Below are 19,100 nucleotides of genomic sequence, written 5' to 3'. Positions count from 1 at the left end.
AGGTGCAGTTAAAACGTGAAGGCTGATTACTGTCACTAGAGTCTGGTTTAAAGGAAGCTTTTCACAAGTTCAGTATTTTATCAGTATTTATGATAGACAGAGTATTTATTTTAAATCTCTCTGATAACAGAAGTGCAGTAACTTCTATCAACTACTTTTTAACTCTTGTGTTTTTGGTCAACATAATCCAGCATATCCACATTTTACAGCTAACAAACTCAATTTTATGAAGTCAGTTCAAGTTTTATGGTGATATGAATTACTCAGAGGTCAAAAACCACTAATTACAACTGAGAAATAATGCGCTTTGTTAAGAGTGAAAATGGTTACATAGGCAAGGTTTATTAAAAGTGACAGGACAAGAAGAACATGGTAAACTGTCTAAAAGATCATAAAAAAAAAATCTGTTATCCGGGACTGAAAATCATCATCTAGAACAGTTGGTAATGAGAAACAAAGGAGAAAAACAGGATCATAAATAATGATGAATACACACTATTTCATGTACAAGGAAATACAATTTCTACTCTTTTTTCCATCGAATATTTAATGATGAGCTGCTCAAATAGAAAACAGCATTTGACCACTAAAGGTGCTGTGATGAAACCAATTATCATATATCCATGAATTAGGGTGGAGTTTAATAGAGACGACGTCTCCTACTTCCAGTAACAGTGAGACTCCATTAGAGGAACTCAGGTTGTGCTGGTCTTGATAAGAATATGCTCCAGTTATGTGATGTCCATTCTTATGTAGGACCGCTGCTACAACTCTTCCACTTCCTCCAAAAACGTGGAATTTGAACTGGTAGACTCCTCTCACAGGCGCAGTGAAAATTCCTATTAAAGGGTCAAATATTGGTAAAAATAGCATATATGGTGAGAATGGGGAAAGAATATATATATATATATATATATATATATATATATAATAACTCCCCCACTAAGCTGATTCCATTCACCATGTATTTATTCTTAACAGATTAATAATTAATAAGTGCCCTTTCACACACTGAAGTTGCATGAAAATCACAGTAATTTTGTTTATTAACAATTACAGCACACATGTTAAGGTTTATTAGATCAGATATGTTGTTAAAAATGAAACATGGACACATGAAATCAACATGAATGCAATAAATACATTCGTTTTTTAAAGATTTTTTAAACTCTGACCATCGTAATTTGTCACTGATCCTATAAAACTGTATTATATTATTATACTGTGCAAATAAATAATTGTGAATGGTTATACAATATATATCGCTGTTGTCAGAAGAAACCTTGTATTTCCAGAATGGTAACTTTACAGAAGAAAGAAAAAACCTACTTTCCTTTAATGTAAGTCAATGGAACCAGACTTTTTACCAAGTCATTTTGGTCCATTCATCATGAAATTTACACATAATGTAAAGGGCAACAGGCTTATTCATTATGTCACAAACTGAAAAATGACAAAAATGGAGATACAATGTTTTCTTCTGACAGCAGTGATATAATAGAATATGATTGTTTACAAATAATACCTGTAGCTGGGTTGTAAGCGTTGCCAATGTTGGTGAAGACATGTTTGTAGACCAGAGTAAATAAAGTGCTGTATGGTCCAGTATGACCAGCTTCACCTGCTGAGAGTGATGCTGAAAACACCACTTTTCTCTCTTCAGTAAACAGAACATTTTACATTGTTAGTCAAATAATGTAAAAACTGACTTTAGTTCTTCTTCTCTTCATTAAAACATTGTTTAAATGTTCATGACACAAATCTATTACATGTAAAAGCCAGGATCTCGAATTCATTTTACACTTTATGATTTTTCTTTTAAGGAAAAGAACAATAAAGGGTTCAACTCAGCTTTTTTAACATTTGCCAGATTAACCTGAATGTGGTTCTGTTCCAGTCAGTCTGTAAAGCTTTTCACAGCCCATCTTGTTCTGAACTGTATTCTGTTTGTTTATTGCTAATTCCAGTTTGTAGAAGAGTCATTCACCTCTCTCAAGCAAAGATTCACCAAGTCAACCCATCCTCCATCACCCTGATCCATCCCTGCCCTTCATTGCTGAAGTGGATGCCTCTAAGGTAAGAATGGGGGCTCTTCAGTTCTGGCATCAAGAAGTTCTCCCTAAGTTGTGACCTTCTTGTCTGAGAACCTTTCCCCGACTGAGAGACATTACAATATGGGCAATAGTGACCTCGCAGCCATCAAACTGGGCCTTGAGGAGGCACTGGCTTGATGTGACCCTCCATCCTTTTTTTAGTGTGCATCAGAACCTGGTGTACATCAGGAAACCCAGTACATCTCCTCTTGTTAAGCCAGGTGTGCTGTGTTCCCCTATAGAGATACTATGAATGAGGCAGATGCATCATTTAGAGTACACAACCCAGAACCTACAGATGCCTGACCTCAGCCCATTATTGTGCCCACCTGCTTGGTCAGTCCTATCATCTGGGAAATTGACCAAGAGATTTCAGGAGCAGCAGCCCTGGACCCAGCGACAAATCACCTGAGAGAATGTACAGAGAATGTACGTACCAGACATTGCACAATACTCTGCTAATATTGGTGGCTGGTCTTTTAGCCTCGCCTGATTTAACACCTGTGGCTAATTCTGAACAGTATAAAGCATGAACACTACACAGAATCACACTTTCTATTTGCTGCTGATATTCCTGTTTATTTTATTTATTCTTTGCTTCTGTTTATCTTTAGCACTGGTCTTAGTTTTCGCATTAGCTTTAGCCTTTGCCTTAACCTGGCTTTGTCCTTTTTTTTCCTTGTTTGTGCTTTTTGAGTTTTATTCAAGCTGGTTTATGTTTAGGGTTTAGCTTAAAAAAAAGTATATGACCTACAACAATTTTACTGTGGAGTTTGAGGAGGAACGCAGGGCCAAAGGCGCCTTTTTTGGTGCAGAGCTCAAAGTTGAAGCTTGTCAACATTGTCTGACAGAGAGAAACTGAGTCTGGACGGACATTTAAGCCAATAAACACACATTAAAGGCCCCTCACGGTTGACCCCAAACATGAATTCTCATTAAAAGATCATGTCTAGACCCGCAAACCTATTCTGTGGGCAGAAGGAGGCAAAGCACAGTATTATATTATATTATATATACATATTAAATATGTGTATTATATTAAAGTATTTGTTGAATAATTGTGAGGAAGTTCAAACTGTAGTACAATGATGTCCCCATTTCCACATTTGTATGCATCTCAAACTTTCTGTGGGAAATGTTAATGGATTACCTTGATTCTCTTTGTCCAGGTTCTTCACTTGGCCTTCTGTGATCTTTAAAGAGCTTTTCAGGTCATTCAGTTCCTCTGAATGACAAAGAATATGGTTTATCTATCAGGGTCCACGTCTTAATTGAATAAAGATTTATTCTGATAAAACTTCATTCAGAATGTCACAGTTTAGGAACTGTGGGATGAGATGATTGGCTAAAGTTGAGTTTATTTTTTTTCTGAAAATTATCAGGGGGATTGGTTTATATATTACATTATTTTGTCTTCATGCACAAAGCCAAATGCTTATACCTACTTTAATTCATTTCTAATTGGAAATTCAACAAAAAAGACTCTAGTTTTATATGGTTACCGTTATTTTTCATCTTCAGTTCTTCCAGTTCAGACCCAAATCTTGCCTCCATGACACTCTGATTCACTGCTTGAGCTACAGATAAAAGGATTAAAGTGAATTGAACAAACTAGTAGTTAAGGGGTTATTTTTATTTCAAAGTAAACAGTCAAATAAGCACTTAGATCAGCATGAGCCAGTATAACATTGGAGTGGTTGAGTCCCACCAATGAACTGGTGCTGTTCTCTGAGCTGAAGGGGGCGCCACACAATATTAACAAGATGTTCAAGAAGTTCAATGTTTCATACACTGAATAGAAAGTATGGAAAGTAATATTAGGAAGTCTGGTTTTGTAGACTGAAGGTAAAGTTTGATTATACACACTAATTGAGGTAATTTGTTGAGAAATCATCATTCAGTTTAAATTTAGTTGGTGGTAACACATTCCTTAACTAACACACTAAATACACATTCTCTTCTCAAGTCTCTCAGATATTCTGTTGAAAATTGAAAATTCTTACCTTGATACTCCATCTTCAGGTTCTCCACCTGGCTGTCGAATGAGGTTTTCAAGTCTTTCAGTTCCTCTGAACAACAAAGAACATTATCATTATAGTCATAATGTCTCGAGTCAATGCACAGAATGAATGTTGAGAATTTCTGAGAATTACGGAGGGGAATATGAACATATATATTTTTTTTTTGCATAAAGCGGAATGCTTGTTTACATTAATACATCTCTCAATTTGAAATTAAAGTTGGATATAAGAGAACATTCATCTAATCTACTGAGGACTAAATTGGTTACAGGTCTCATTTATAGTCCCTCGGTTTTGTCTCCATGGAAACCTGATTCCTTTCTCAAGCTAACGATGGACCCATGGGATTAAAGTTTATTGAACATTGTCATTTCAAACTAATCTCTCACATATTACATGTTCATTTAATCTATAATTAAGATAGGATCATGTTCAATAACTCACCTTCATTCTTTCTCTTCAGTTCCTCCATTTGACTCTCACTGGCTCTCAGTCTGCTCTCCATGCTGTTCACTGCAGTCGTCGTGTGTCTCTGCTCAACTTTCAGCTCTGCCAGCGTAGCGCTCATCTCTCTCAGTACAGAGTGGATGTCCGGCTGGCAGCTTTGTTGGGTGGAGGTTGTGGCTGGAGGTTCAGTTCTGGGATCCTCAGCCTGAATCTGGTTCTCTCTGCCTTCATAATGACTCAAACTGACCAACTGTCCCTCCAACAAACTGCAGCACAGCAGCACCAGCAGAGAAACAGCTCTCATCCTTAACAGGCTTCCTTCCTTCTTGGGATTAAGTGGTAGACTCATAGATGCATATATTTATAGTGCGCACTAGTTAGTCATTAACTGTGTTGTAATAATGTTGTGTACGCTTTTATTCTCTCTCTAACATAAACTTCAAGAACTGATCTGTTTTATCTCATCTCGCCCTTGAAAACATCATATAACAAAGTAAACGTGATGTTTTCATGGTAGCAGCACGTGTTCTTGTGGAGGTGCAGTTAAAACGTGAAGGCTGATTACTGTCACTAGAGTCTGGTTTAAAGGAAGCTTTTCACACAAGTTCAGTATTTTATCAGATCTTCTACTTGACTCTCTCTGGTGCTCAGTTTGTCTTCCACAAAACCCGGATTAACTGCTTGAGCTAAAAGTGCTCATAAAATCAGGGTTGGGATAAGTACTGATGAATAAGTAGTTACAATTAGCTGCTACAATTTATCTACTTTTCAAAAAAAGCTACTTTTTAGCTACTTTCAAAGCACGACTGTCAGAATGTTTGTGAATCTCCACCTGACACACCAAACAAGCCCAACAAGCAGTGTGAACAAGACACTGCATTTAATCATGAGCCAGAAAGAAACAGACAACTGAAAAGCTGCAAATATACAAAAAAAGAGTAAGTTTAAGTGCAACCCACAACCAAACTTACACAACCAAAGGTTAAGACTAAATTAAGACTAAGTAAAGACAAAGTCAATCCTTCCAGGTTTTTCCTAACAAAAATCAACAAAAATAGCCGAAACCAAACAATTTTTCTCCAATTTAAACATTTCAGTGAGATCTGTACAGACATGACATTCAGAGTCCTTTGTCAAACTTCAGCAACACTTTAGCCTCAAAATTCTCATCAGTGACGCTCGCTCTGCGCAGTACTGTTATAGTAATAGTCTGTTACAAAAATGTTTTTTCTGCTTTAGCTAAGCCAGGGATCAGCAACACAGCTCTTTAACTGCCCTGTTGTGGCTCCACAGCTGAATTAGATTTGTGGGTAAAAATAAAATAATCCTCCTTTACAGTGAAATAAAGCTCTGTTGGTTGTTATAACACACAGTTCTACCACAGTTTTCACAATAAATGGTCTTAAATGCTGGAACTTATAACTGCAAATTCACCCTTTAACCCTGAAGATCAGCGCAGACTGCTGCTCACACAGCGATGCAGGCAACCTAGCATAGCAAAGGAAATGGCAACGAGAAAGATGTAAGATGAACTACTTAGCTCCTCCCCCATCCCTGCATAAAATGAAACATCACTGTATCTCACTTTCAGCAACAGGAAACAAGATTTTACACAGTTCTTCAAGCTCCACTGTTAACGCTGGACTGGATCTTAGGAGTCATGGGTGTGTGAGGCTGGTTTACATGCAACATTAGTTGCTTTAAACCTACATGACACTTAGTAGCACTTGAGTTGCATAATGTAAAGTGTTGTGCAACTCACTTGAAACTTGGCTACAACAGTTGCCAGTGTCTCAACTAGCCAATCAAACTGTCAGTAATGCATCACATGATCATGCTGAATGCCATACTATCTAATGACTGATTTTATTTGATCAATGAGCAAAAAGTAAAACAGGAGATTTTTTTATTGAGGGGTTGAAAAGGAGACCCCTCCCCATCTGACTCAAGGTTGGTAGTTTTTCGTTTTGTCAATGTTCTGAGCCAGAAAAACAAACATGACTCTCTCAAAGCTAACGTTTCTGTAACCAGCTGCTGTAACTAGCTTAGTAACTGCTCTGGCCACAGTTTATTCTCCTTTAGTCTGCTGTTATAGTGATCTATGTAGATTTACTTGGGATCCTAATGATGGAAATTATTACAGAAGATATGATGAACTTCAGTGCTTCTAGTTCAAGATGAGTGACATATCAAGTAGGCTATAACCATGATGGCTGCTTAAACATTAACTTTCAAAGGCTTAACCTATACAGAACAGATTAAAAACTCAAATATATATTGTAAAGAAGCCTAGACAGATAGATAAATGGCAGATATATAGATATAAAAAAACACACAAATGGCAATGACAGCTGGAAAAAATATTTGCTGAAAATGCTGCAAATTTGTAAATTACACCTTGCTGATGAGTTTATCACAAGAACGTTACGGTGCATCAAAAATATGAGCTGCTAATTTGATGAACTAGGGGAGTATTCAAATGTGTCGTGTGCAAATTCATGTTTTGAATTGTTGACAGGAACTTATATTTCAGGCCTCTCACAACATGCAACCGGATACATGACAGTTTCTCAGTGTGAAATGTCACAGTCTGGTGCACTGTAAAAAATGAGAAGTCTGCTCAACTTAAAATGATATAGTAACTGATTACATGGCTTTTCTTGAGTTGACTCACTTTGAGGACACCAGAGTTCACCCAACTCAAACCCAGCTACTGCTTCTAGCTCTGCATCTCAGTTAGATAAACAAAATTGAATTTGGGTTTTTTTACTCAGTTTTCCCTCTAGCTGGCGCTCCTTCCATCACACAGTCCAACCTGGCATATTTTCCTCTTAGGCTTCTGGATATGGACAGATATGGACACTTCATGTGTTCCTGGGTGGTGCAGGAGGTTCTGAGTTTGAGCCCCAGCGATGCCATAGCCACTCATAAGTGCATACCTAAGAAGAAAAGACGTCTAGCAGGATTGTGTGATGAAAGAGTCCTGGTTGGTGGGGAAGTTGAGTATAAACAACAAGTTCATTTTATTTACTGAACTGAGATGCAGAACTAAAACATTAAGAGAAATTTTGACTCAGCTAAGAAGTTTGAGTTGTGTGAACTCTTGTGTCCTCATGTTGAGTGAACTCAAGAAAAGCCATGTGATCAGTTACTGTATCATCTTGAGTTGAGCTGATCTCTCACTTTTAACAGTGTGGTTTTGCTGGGTCACAGTGTTAGTGGTGCGTTCACGAGTAATAATCACCCCATTAATGCAGCGGCGCACAGCTCCAGTCCTGGAGGCCACAGTCTTCAACACTTTATTGGTTTACCTGTTTGTAGACAGCCGACTCAACTCAGTAGCTACATGAAACAAGGTCTGGTACTGAAAACTACTGTGGCCTGTAGGATGTTGTTCTGTATTAATAGTGAACTGATATTTTAATATTAAAGATATCTCAGTGTGAAGAGAAGCACTCTGGCTTCTCTGTCCAGGGAGGAAACACTATAAATAACCTCTGTAGTATCTATTTTATGAACATGTGTGATGCAGGTGTTTATTAGTGGAACTGAAGAGCCGCATCAACACGAGCCAACTTTGATCACATGATAGTCTGAAAGTGGAAAATCTCTCTGATAACAGAAGTGCAGTAACTTCTATCAGCTACTTTTTAACTCTTGTGTTCTTGGTCAACATAATCCATCATAACCACGTTTTACTGCTTACAAACTCAATGTTTATTTTTCATGGAGTCAATTCACATTTCCTAGTAATATGAATTACTCAGAGGTCAAAAACTGCTATTTAAAAAAGATAAATTATGCGCTTTGTTACATAAGCAAGGTTTATTATGAGTGAATTCCTTTTTTCCTTTGACAATGACAGGACAAGAAGGTACACTGGCTAAAAGGATAGTAAAAAAACATTCTGTTATCAGTGAATAAAAATCATGTGAAAGAACAGCCGGAAATGAGAAACAAAGAAGAGAAACACATGATAAATAACAATGAATACACATGTATACAGCATTTATACATGGAACACATTTTCTACTCGCTTTTCCATCGAATATTTAATGATGAGCTGCTCAAACAGAGAACAGCATTTGACCACTAAAGGTGCTGTGATGAAACCAATTATCATATATCCATGAATTAGAGTGGAGTTTAATAGAGACGACGTCTCCTACTTCCAGTAACAGTGAGACTCCATTAGAGGAATTCACGACGTGCTGGTCTTGATAAGCATATGCTCCAGTTATGTGATGTCCATTCTTATGTAGGACCGCTGCTACAACTCTTCCACTTGCTCCGTAGATGTGGAATCTGAACTGGTAGACTCCTCTCACAGGTGCAGTGAAAATTCCTATTAAAGGGTCAAATATTGGTAAAATAGCATATATGGTGAGAATGGGGAAAAATCCCCCCCTTTGTCCTGCATCACACTGGCAGCGAGTTTTCGCCTCTTGTTGCCCAAATGACTGATTGCTCATCGCTTTTGGGGTTTCTGAACTCATAGTGACCTTTGTTTGCCATAGTTCCATTGAAGGGATGAACAAATCAGATGCGTACCCACTAAATCCTGGAGAGAAATCGCTTGTGTGCTTATTTTTATCTAATCCCTGTGTCTGAGCAGTCAGTATGTGGGGAAAACAGTGTTTGTTCTTTGCGATTACTATCTATTTGTGGTGAAAACACCACCGCCATTATTCCATCTCTAGAACCGTTATCTAGGAACCGAAAAAGGAGTGTACCATTTCACAGTGGCGGAGATAAAATGCGTATTGAATTGAAATATGTATAAGAATTTCCCCCTCCATAAATTCAGAGTGTTAACCTACATAACTGAACTCTGTGTGAGTCTGTCCAGCCCCACTAAATTGATTCCATTCATTATATATTTGTTCTTGACAGATTAGTAATTAATAAATGCATTTTCACACTCTGAAGTTGCAAGAAAAGCACAGTAATTTTGTTTATTAACAATTACAGCACAGGTTTATTAAATCAGATTATCAGATCAGATTTTGTTAAAAATGAAACATGAAATCAAAATGAATGCCATGGCTACATTAATTATGTACAGGTTTTTAAAACTTTGACCATGCTTTTTTGTCACTTATCCCATAAAACTATATATTCATCTATAAAACTATAATATTCATCTCATCTCATCATCGTTAACCGCTTAGTCCAGATAGGGTCGCGGTAGCAGTTGGGAGAGCAGAGAATCCCAGGTGACCCTGTCCCCCGCAACTTCCTCCAGCACATTCCCGGGGACCCCAAGCCGCTCCCAGGCCAACTTGGAGATATAATCCCTCCAGCGGGTCCTAGGAGGACCCCGGGGTCTTATTCTGGTAGGCCGTGCCTGGTACACCCCCACCGGGAGGCGTCCCGGGGGCATCTGGATCAGATGCCCGAACCACCTCAGCTGGCTCCTCTCAATGCGGAGGAGTAGCGGCTCTACTCCGAGCTCCTCCCGGATGGCCGAGCTCCTCACCCTATCAAATAGAGTTTAGCCGCCACCCTGCGAAGAAAGCTCATTTCTGCCGCTTGTATTCGCGATCTCATTCTTTCGGTCATTACCCACAGCTCATGACCATAGGTGAGGGTCGGGATGTAGACCGATCGGTAAACAGAGAGCTTCGCCTTACGGCTCAGCTCCCTCTTCACACTACAGTCCGGTACAGCGACTGCATTACTGCTGCCGCTTGTCCCAGCCTGCGGTCGATCTCACGATCCTTCTTCCCATCACTCGTGAACAAGACCCCGAGATACTTAAACTCCTCCACCTGGGGCAAGTCCTTTCCCCCTACCTGGAGTGGGCATACCATCCTTTTCCGGGCTAAGACCATGGACTCAGACTTGGAGGTGCTGATCCGCATACCAACCGCTTCACACTCAGCTGCAAACCGCTCCAGTGTGCGCTGGAGGCATCCATGTGATCCAGCCAAAAAAACAACATCATCTGCAAAGAGCAGAGACGCCACCCTCCGGCCTCCACACATAATGCCCTCCTGACCCCGGCTACGCCTTGACACCCTGTCCATGAATATCACAAACAGGAGTGGAGACAGGGCACAACCCTGGCGGAGTCCAACGCTTACACTGAAAGAGTCTGACTTAATTCCGAGTATACGAACACAGCTCTCACTCCGGGCGTACAGAGACTGAATGGCCCGGAGTAGTAACCCCGGCACCCCATACTCCCGGAGGACCTCCCACAAGATATCTCGGGGAACACAGTCGTAAGCCTTCTCCAAATCCACAAAACACATGTAGACTGGGTTGGCAAACTCCCATGCCCCCTCAACAATCCGTGAGAGGGTGAAAAGCTGGTCCAATTTTCCACGGCCGGGACGGAATCCGCATTGTTCCTCCTCAATCTGAGGTTCAACTATCGGTCGAAGTCTCCTTTCCAGCACCTTGGCATAGACTTTCCCAGGGAGGCTGAGCAGTGTGATACCCCGATAGTTGGCACACACCCTCCGGTCCCCTTTCTTGAAAATAGGGACCACCACCCCGGTCTGCCAGTCCAAGGGTACTGTTCCCGAGGTCCATGCACTATTGCAGAGGCGTGTCAGCCACGACAGCCCCACAATATCCAGAGCCTTAAGCATCTCTGGACGAATCTCATCCACCCCCGGTGCCTTGCCACTGAAGAGCTTGCCAACTACCTCAGTGACCTCCACCAGGGAAATGGAGCTTGACACGCCAGAGGCCTCTGGCCCTGACTCCCGTGAGGGACGCATGTCACCCGGATTAAGGAGTTCCTCAAAGTGCTCTTTCCACCGACCGACAATATCCTCATTTGAAGTCAGAGTTTCTCCACCCCTGCTGAATACAGCCACCCCGACCACTCCTGAGTTGCCGGACAGTTGTCCAGAACCTCCTCGAGGCCGACCGAAAGTCTTTTTCCAATGTTACATTATAATATTGTACTGTGCAAATAAATAATTGTGAATGGTTATGCTATACATATAATAGAGTATAATATTTTACAAATACTACCTGTAGCTGGGTTGTAAGCGCTGCCGATGTTGGTGAAGACGTGTTTGTAGACCAGAGGAAATAAAGTGCTGTATGGTCCAGTATGACCAGCTTCACCTGCTGAGAGTGATGCTGAAAACACCACTTTTCTGTCTTCAGTAAACAGAACATTTTACATTGTTAGTCAAATAATGTAAAAACTGACATTAGTTCTTGTTCATTACATTAAAACATTGTTTAAATATTAACTTGAAGACACAAATTACATGTATTACATGTAAAAGCCACAATATCAGGTTCAGCTCAGGTTTTTCAAACAGATTAACCTGAATGTGGTTCTGTTCCAGTCAGTCTGTAAAGCTTTTCACAGCCCATCTTGTTCTGAACTGTATTCTGTTTGTTTATTGCTAATTCCAGTTTGTAGAAGAGTCATTCACGTCTCTCAAGCAAAGATTCACCAAGTCAACCCATCCTCCATCACCCTGATCCATCCCTGCCCTTCATTGCTGAAGTGGATGCCTCTAAAGTAAGAATGGGGGCTCTTCAGTTCTGGCATCAAGGAGTTCTCCCTAAGTTGTGACCACCTTCTCTGCGAACCTTTCCCCGACTGAGAGACATTACAATATGGGCAATAGTGACCTCCCAGCCATCAAACCTTGAGGAGTGGAGGCACTGGCTTGAACGGGCCCTCTATCCTTTTTTAGTGTACACAGAGCATCAGAACCTGGAGCCGTATTACAGAAACATCCTATCTTTTGTCTTAAGTTAAGATCTGACAAGTCAAGATAAGAATTTTCACAAATTCATATTACAGAAGCAAATCTGATCTTAATTTAAGAATCTTACAGCATCATATCTTATCTCCTGTTGGTGTTGAATAATGAGGAGACGGAGCTGAACGTGCGTCTGTTTATTAGGAGGAATAACGTTAGCGCGCTCGGCTAAGATGTTTGGGAAATGTAACTGAAACTGGGGAGTGGGACGCTCTGATAAACAGCAGGGGGCGCTCTAACAGAATATGTGTATTATATTAAAGTATTTGTTGAATAATAGTGAGGAGGTTCAAACTGTAGTACAATGATGTCCCCATTTCCACATTTGTATGCATCTCAAACTTTCTGTGGGAAATGTTAATGGATTACCTTGATTCTCTTTGTCCAGGTTCTTCACTTGGCCTTCTGTGATCTTTAAAGAGCTTTTCAGGTCATTCAGTTCCTCTGAATGACAAAGAATATGGTTTATCTATCAGTGTCCACGTCTTAATTGAATAAACATTTATTTTGATAAAACTTCATTCAGAATGTCACAGTTTAGGAACTGTGGGATGAGATGATTGGCTAAAGTTGAGTTTTTTTTCTGAAAATTATCAGGGGGATTGGTTTATATATTACATTATTTTGTCTTCATGCACAAAGCCAAATGCTTATACCTACTTTAATTCATTTTTAATTGGAAATTCAACAAAAACGACTCTAGTTTTATATGGTTACCGTTATTTTTCATCTTCAGTTCTTCCAGTTCAGACCCAAATCTTGCCTCCATGACACTCTGATTCACTGCTTGAGCTACAGATAAAAGGATTAAAGTGTAATAAATGAAACAAAAACAAAGGGGTTATTTTTATTTCAAAGTCAAATAAGCACTTAGATCAGCATGAGCCAGTATAACATTGGAGTGGTTGAATCCCACCAATGAACTGGTGCTGTTCTCTGAGCTGAAGGTGGCGCCGCACAATATTAACAAGTAGTTCAATGTTTCATACACTGAATGGAAAGTATGGAAAGTAATATTAGGAAGTCTGGTTTTGTAGACTGAAGGTAAAGTTTGATTATACACACTAATTGAGGTAATTTGTTGAGAAATCATCATTCAGTTTAAATTTAGTTGGTAGTAACACATTCCTTAACTAACACACTAAATACACATTCTCTTCTCAAGTCTCTCAGATATTCTGTTGAAAATTGAAAATTCTTACCTTGATTCTCCATCTTCAGGTTCTCCACCTGGCTGTCGAATGAGGTTTTCAAGTCTTTCAGTTCCTCTGAACAACAAAGAACATTATTATTATAGTCATAATGTCTCGAGTCAATGCACAGAATGAATGTTGACAATTTTTGAGAACTATGGAGGGGAATATGAACATGCATAAAACTGCAGTTTATGTTTACATTAATTCATCTGTCAGACAGAAATTCAACAAAGACATTTAAAATTGGATATAAGAGAATATTCCTGTAATCCATTCAGGATTAAATTCGTCTCAATTTCTCACATATTACAAGTTCATTTAATCTCTAATTCAAACAGAATCATGTTCAATAATTTACCTTCATTTTTCTGACTCTCCTCCTCCACCTTCTTCCTCAGTTCCTCCATTTGACTCTCACTGGCTCTCAGTCTGCTCTCCATGCTGTTCACTGCAGTCGTCGTGTGTCTCTGCTCAACTTTCAGCTCTGCCAGCATAGCGCTCATCTCTCTCAGTACAGAGTGGATGTCCGGCTGGCAGCTTTGTTGGGTGGAGGTTGTGGCTGGAGGTTCATTTCTGGGATCCTCAGCCTGAATCTGGTTCTCTCTGCCTTCATAATGACTCAAACTGACCGATTGTCCCTCCAACAAACTGCAGCACAGCAGCACCAGCAGAGAAACAGCTCTCATCCTTAACAGGCTTCCTTTGTCTTCTTGGGATTAAGTGGTAGACTCATAGATGCATATATTTATAGTGCGCACTAGTTAGTCATTAACTGTGTTGTAATAATGTTGTGTACGCTTTTATTCTCTCTCTAACATAAACTTCAAGATCTGATCTGTTTTATCTCATCTCGCCCTTGAAAACATCATATAACAAAGTAAACGTGATGTTTTCATGGTAGCAGCACGTGTTCTTGTGGAGGTGCAGTTAAAACGTGAAGGCTGATTACTGTCACTAGAGTCTGGTTTAAAGGAAGCTTTTCTCACAAGTTCAGTATTTTATCAGATCTTCTACTTGACTCTCTCTGGTGCTCAGTTTGTCTTCCACAAAACCCGGATTAACTGCTTGAGCTAAAAGTGCTCATAAAATAAAACATCACTGAGGGTCACTGTATCTCACTTTTAGCAACAAGAAACAAGATTTTACACAGTTCTTCAAGCTCCACTGTTAACACTGGATTAGGTCTTAGGAGTAATGGGTGTGTGAGGCTGGTTTACATGCAACATTAGTTGCATGAAACTTACATGATACTTTGTAGCACTTGAGTTGCATAATGTAAAGTGTTGTGCAACTCACTTGAAACTTGGTCAAAATAGTTGCCAGTGTCTCAAATAGCCGATCAAAATGTCATTCATGCATCACAAGATCACACTGAACACATACTGTCTAATGATTGATTTCACCTGATCAATGAACAAGAAAGTAAAACAGGAGATTTTTTATTGGGGGGTTGAAAAGGAAACCCCTCCCCATCTGACTCAAAGTTGTTAGTTTTTTGTTTTGTCAGTGTTCTGAATAAGAAATACAGACGTGCCTTTGACGTGACAAACATGGTGGATCATTCTCAGCACTGCAGTAACACTGACATAGTGGTGGTGTGTTAGTGTGTGTTGTGCTGGTACGAGTGGATCAGATGCAGCAGTGCTGCTGGAGCTTTTAAACACTGTGTCCACTCACTGTCCACTCTATTAGACACTCCTACCTTGTCGGTCCACCTTGTAGATGTAAAGTCAGAGACGATAGCTCATCTGCTGCTGCACAGTTTGTGTTGGTCATCCTCTAGTCCTTCATCAGTGGTCACTGGATGCTGTTGGCTGGATACTTTTGACTGGTGGACTATTCTCAGTCCAGCAGTGACACTGAGGTCTTTAAAAACTCCAGCAGCACTGCTGTGTCTGATCCACTCAGACCAGCGCAACACACACTAACACACCACCACCACGTCAGTGTTACTGCAGTGCTGAGAATGACCCACCACCCAAATAGTACCTGCTCTGTGAGGGTCCATGGGGGTCCTGACCACTGAAGAACAGGGTAAAAGGGGGCTAACAAAGTATCAGAGAAACAGATGGACTACAGTCTGTAACTGTAGAACTACAAAGTGCACCTATATAGTAAGTGGAACTGATAAAATGGACAATGAGTGTAGAAACAAGGAGGTGGTCAGAATGTTATTCCTGATCGGTGTGTATATATGTATCTGTGGAGCAGACAGATGGCTCCAGCATGTTCCTGGAAGCGGTCCTCTCTCAGGACTTTGACGTCCCGTACTTTACATCAGCCAAAAACTGAACCAAGCTGAACAAAGGTATGCTGCAGTTGAGATGGAAGCTTTTGTGATGTAAGCGAGTGCATAATGAGAAAAAAATACCTGACTGGTGCTCCCCTACAGTGTATGGCTCAGGCAAAGGACTCCAATGCCAGAGTCATGTGGTGGTTCCTGGCCCTACACGATTTTGATTTTCAGGTAAAACATCAATCTGGGCCATGCCATTGGAACGCCAGTGGCCTCTCCTGCCTTCCTTTTCTCAGGTCTGACTTTTCAATGACAGGACCACAGTGCTGACATGTGCGGAGATGGGACAGGCCTACGAATGACACATGGCTGGCAACCACTAACAAGGACAGGTGGCACACCGCCAGGATTGAGCAAAAAGGGCCTTTCCAGCCATAGTTGGAGAGGAGACTCCAGCAGAGTGTCACAGTAATCTCTCTCTCCTCTGCTCTCTCTCTCCCACAACAGGTACCTCGACAGACACCAAGCCAGACCCCACACTATCCAAACCAGGGCCAAGCCTCTGTGCCTTCTCCAGTCATAGTCCAAGTCTCTGACTCCCCTACACTTCTGATCACAGAGGACTTTGGGAGAGACTGTCTTTTAAATATTTTATTCCCACCTCATTGAAGGTGAAGGTTTTTTTTTAACTTTGACCATCCTCATTTGTCACTGATCCTATAAAACTATGAATTATAACATTATACTGTGCAAATAAAAAAAGTTTGAATGGTTATACTATACATATAACAGAATATGAATGTTTACAAATATTACCTGTAACTGGGTTGTAAGCTTTGCCGATGTTGGTGAAGACGTGTTTGTAGACCAGAGGAAATAAAGTGCTGTATGGTCCAGTATTACGAGTTTCACCTCCTGAGAGTGATGCTGAAAATGCCCCTCTTCTCTCTGCAAGAAACTGAACATTTTACACTGCTAGTAAATTAACGTAAAACTGACATTAGTTCTTGTTCATTACATTAAAACATTGTTTGAATATTTACGTGATGACACAAATTGCATGTAAAAGCCACAATCTTAAATTCCTAGTCAAAAGACTACTACTTTTTGCAGAAAGAGTCACCAGTATTGAAGCTGATATAATGTTTGCTTTGCCTTATTCTTTTCTTTGTTTGTTATCCTAATCCTCTTCAGCTGTGAAACTGTCTGGGGCTTCCGGTGTTATATTTTGCAATATAAAATGTGTTACATATTTTCACTGGGAGACAGGTTTGGACAGCAGGCAGACCAGTCTAGCAGCCACCCTCTCTGATTATGCAGTCAAACTGTTACAACATAAAATAAGCCTGGATGAGCCTGAAGAAGATGTCATCTAGAAGGCAGCATATGCTTCTCCAAAATGTGTATATATCTGTCAGTGTTAATGGTTTCTTCACAGATGTGCAAGTTACCCACAAATACCCGCCCCACACACACCATGACAGACTCTGGATTTTTAACTTTAGGCTGGTAACAATCTGGATGTCGTTACACTGGATGTCTGGATGTTGTTGATATAGGACTTCCACAGTGCATAGTACTGTCTTAACCTACATTTTTGGATACATTTTAGTGATGGATGGTGTTTATTGACAACAGTTTGTCAAAGTATTTTTGAGGCCATATGATGATATTCATCACATAAACTTGCTGGTTTATAATGCAGTGCTGTCCAAGGGTAATGGGCATTCATCTGTGATTTTCAGTCTTGTCCTTTATGCACAGAGATTTGTCCAGATTCCCTGAAACTTTTGATGATATTACACACTGTAGAGGGTGAAATACCTAAAATTCTTGTATCCTTGTAATCACTCATTGGGGAACATTGTTGTTAAACGTTGGCATTATTTACTGACACTAATGCAACGTCCCAATCCTCTACCCACCCTTTCTCATGAAGGACTGATATGGGAATGATAAATTATACATGCAAAATGCTGAATGCTAATTTATATTTCAATAAATCTTACACTTGGAAATCCATAGAATGCAATTAAACTTTCATATTGATCAAATTGCTGATTTTTAGCACCTTTAGTTTAAGAAATGTGATTAAGCTAACAAGAATATGAATATTTGACATCATATTATTATTACTTTGTGAGCATTTTTTTCCATAATTTGTAATAGACAGATATAAAAAAGGTAGAAATATATAAAGCAAATCACGAAAGAGATTGAGACAAAAATTGACTTCCCTCTGAGTTTGATTAAGACTGAAACATGTTCAATGACTTAACTTCATTTCTCTGACTCTGCTCCTCCATATTATTTCTCAGTTCCTCCATTTGACTCTCACTGGCTCTCAGTCTGCTCTCCATGCTGTTCACCGCAGTCGTCGTGTGTCTCTGCTCAACTTTCAGCTCTGCCAGCATAGCGCTCATCTCTCTCAGTACAGAGTGGATGTCCGGCTGGCAGCTTTGTTGGGTGGAGGTTGTGGCTGGAGGTTCAGTTCTGGGATCCTCAGCCTGAATCTGGTTCTCTCTGCCTTCATAATGACTCAGAGTGATGTCCTTCACACTGACCGACTGTCCCTCCAACAAACTGCAGCACAGCAGCACCAGCAGAGAAACAACTCTCATCCTTAACAGGCTTCCTTTGTCTTCTTGGGATTAAGTGGTAGACTCAAATATATATAGTGTACAGTGGTTAGTCATTAACTGAAACTTAGTGTTATGTATTTTGCTCTGGAACATGTAAATCAGCAATAACTGATATGTATTATTTCACTTTACCATTGAAAACACCATAAACTCATTGGTGTTTTAGAAAAAAAAAGTAATCAACAAAATGTTACTGAACTGGAAAGTTTTAAGTTATTAAAATGCAGGTCAAATGTAAAGTTGACAGTTTTTACAGTGCACAGCTTGCTTTGTTTTTAAAGAGACCAAGAGCACTTTTATTACATATTAATAAATAAATTCAGTGCTGCTGCTTAAAAATTCAAAGAATTGCTATTCAGCAAAACATTTTGCCTTCAAAAAAAGCTTTACAATAGGATTATTATTATTAACAGGATTATTATTATTTATTAAAACATATTATTAAAAATCACAGAGATCACAGCTCAAAGCTGAAATTTGATTGAGCCACCAAAAATAATGTCAAAAACGGTTTTACAAAGACTTGCGTGTCAGTGTTGTAAACATGTTTTATAAATGTAGCTAAAAACACTTGAACAGATCCTAAAGCATGTATTTATACCCTCTCTCAACCAGATGTTCTCTCCACAGCTGTGTCTTTATATGGAGTCTCAGTCTGTACTGAAGTGTTAGGGAGGGATCCGTTTGAGAAAGGCTGTTGGACTTGCTCGTATTTACAAACCG

At 39.8% G+C, this 19,100-nt stretch overlaps 1 protein-coding gene across 3 annotated transcripts; it reads right to left on the bottom strand.

Annotated features, from left to right (window-relative positions):
• Window positions 1-321: 321 nt before the first annotated feature.
• On the bottom strand, window positions 322-18,377 carry LOC118799199 (multimerin-2-like). Of its 3 annotated transcripts, XM_036558933.1 has the most exons (7): window positions 18,263-18,377; window positions 4,559-4,786; window positions 4,097-4,162; window positions 3,596-3,670; window positions 3,244-3,318; window positions 1,526-1,657; window positions 322-839 (listed from the first exon to the last, which is right to left on the bottom strand). In XM_036558933.1, exons 1-7 carry the CDS (start codon window positions 18,354-18,356, stop codon window positions 562-564), a joined length of 948 nt encoding a protein of 315 aa, XP_036414826.1. In that variant the 5' UTR covers window positions 18,357-18,377; the 3' UTR covers window positions 322-561. The 3 variants fall into 3 exon arrangements, with proteins under 3 accessions (XP_036414826.1, XP_036414825.1, XP_036414824.1); XM_036558932.1 differs by lacking the exons at window positions 1,526-1,657; window positions 3,244-3,318; window positions 3,596-3,670; ... (1 more) ...; window positions 4,559-4,786; window positions 18,263-18,377 and adding exons at window positions 11,552-11,683; window positions 12,673-12,747; window positions 13,021-13,095; window positions 13,506-13,571; window positions 13,858-14,355; XM_036558931.1 differs by lacking the exons at window positions 322-839; window positions 1,526-1,657; window positions 3,244-3,318; ... (2 more) ...; window positions 4,559-4,786; window positions 18,263-18,377 and adding exons at window positions 8,466-8,906; window positions 11,552-11,683; window positions 12,673-12,747; ... (1 more) ...; window positions 13,506-13,571; window positions 13,858-14,357.
• Window positions 18,378-19,100: the final 723 nt, after the last annotated feature.

This window comes from Colossoma macropomum, unplaced genomic scaffold, assembly GCF_904425465.1.
Source record: "Colossoma macropomum unplaced genomic scaffold, Colossoma_macropomum, whole genome shotgun sequence".
Classification (NCBI taxonomy): domain Eukaryota; kingdom Metazoa; phylum Chordata; class Actinopteri; order Characiformes; family Serrasalmidae; genus Colossoma; species Colossoma macropomum.
The sequence above is the reverse complement of the archived record's forward strand: the minus strand, read 5'-3'. Positions and strand labels throughout refer to the sequence as shown.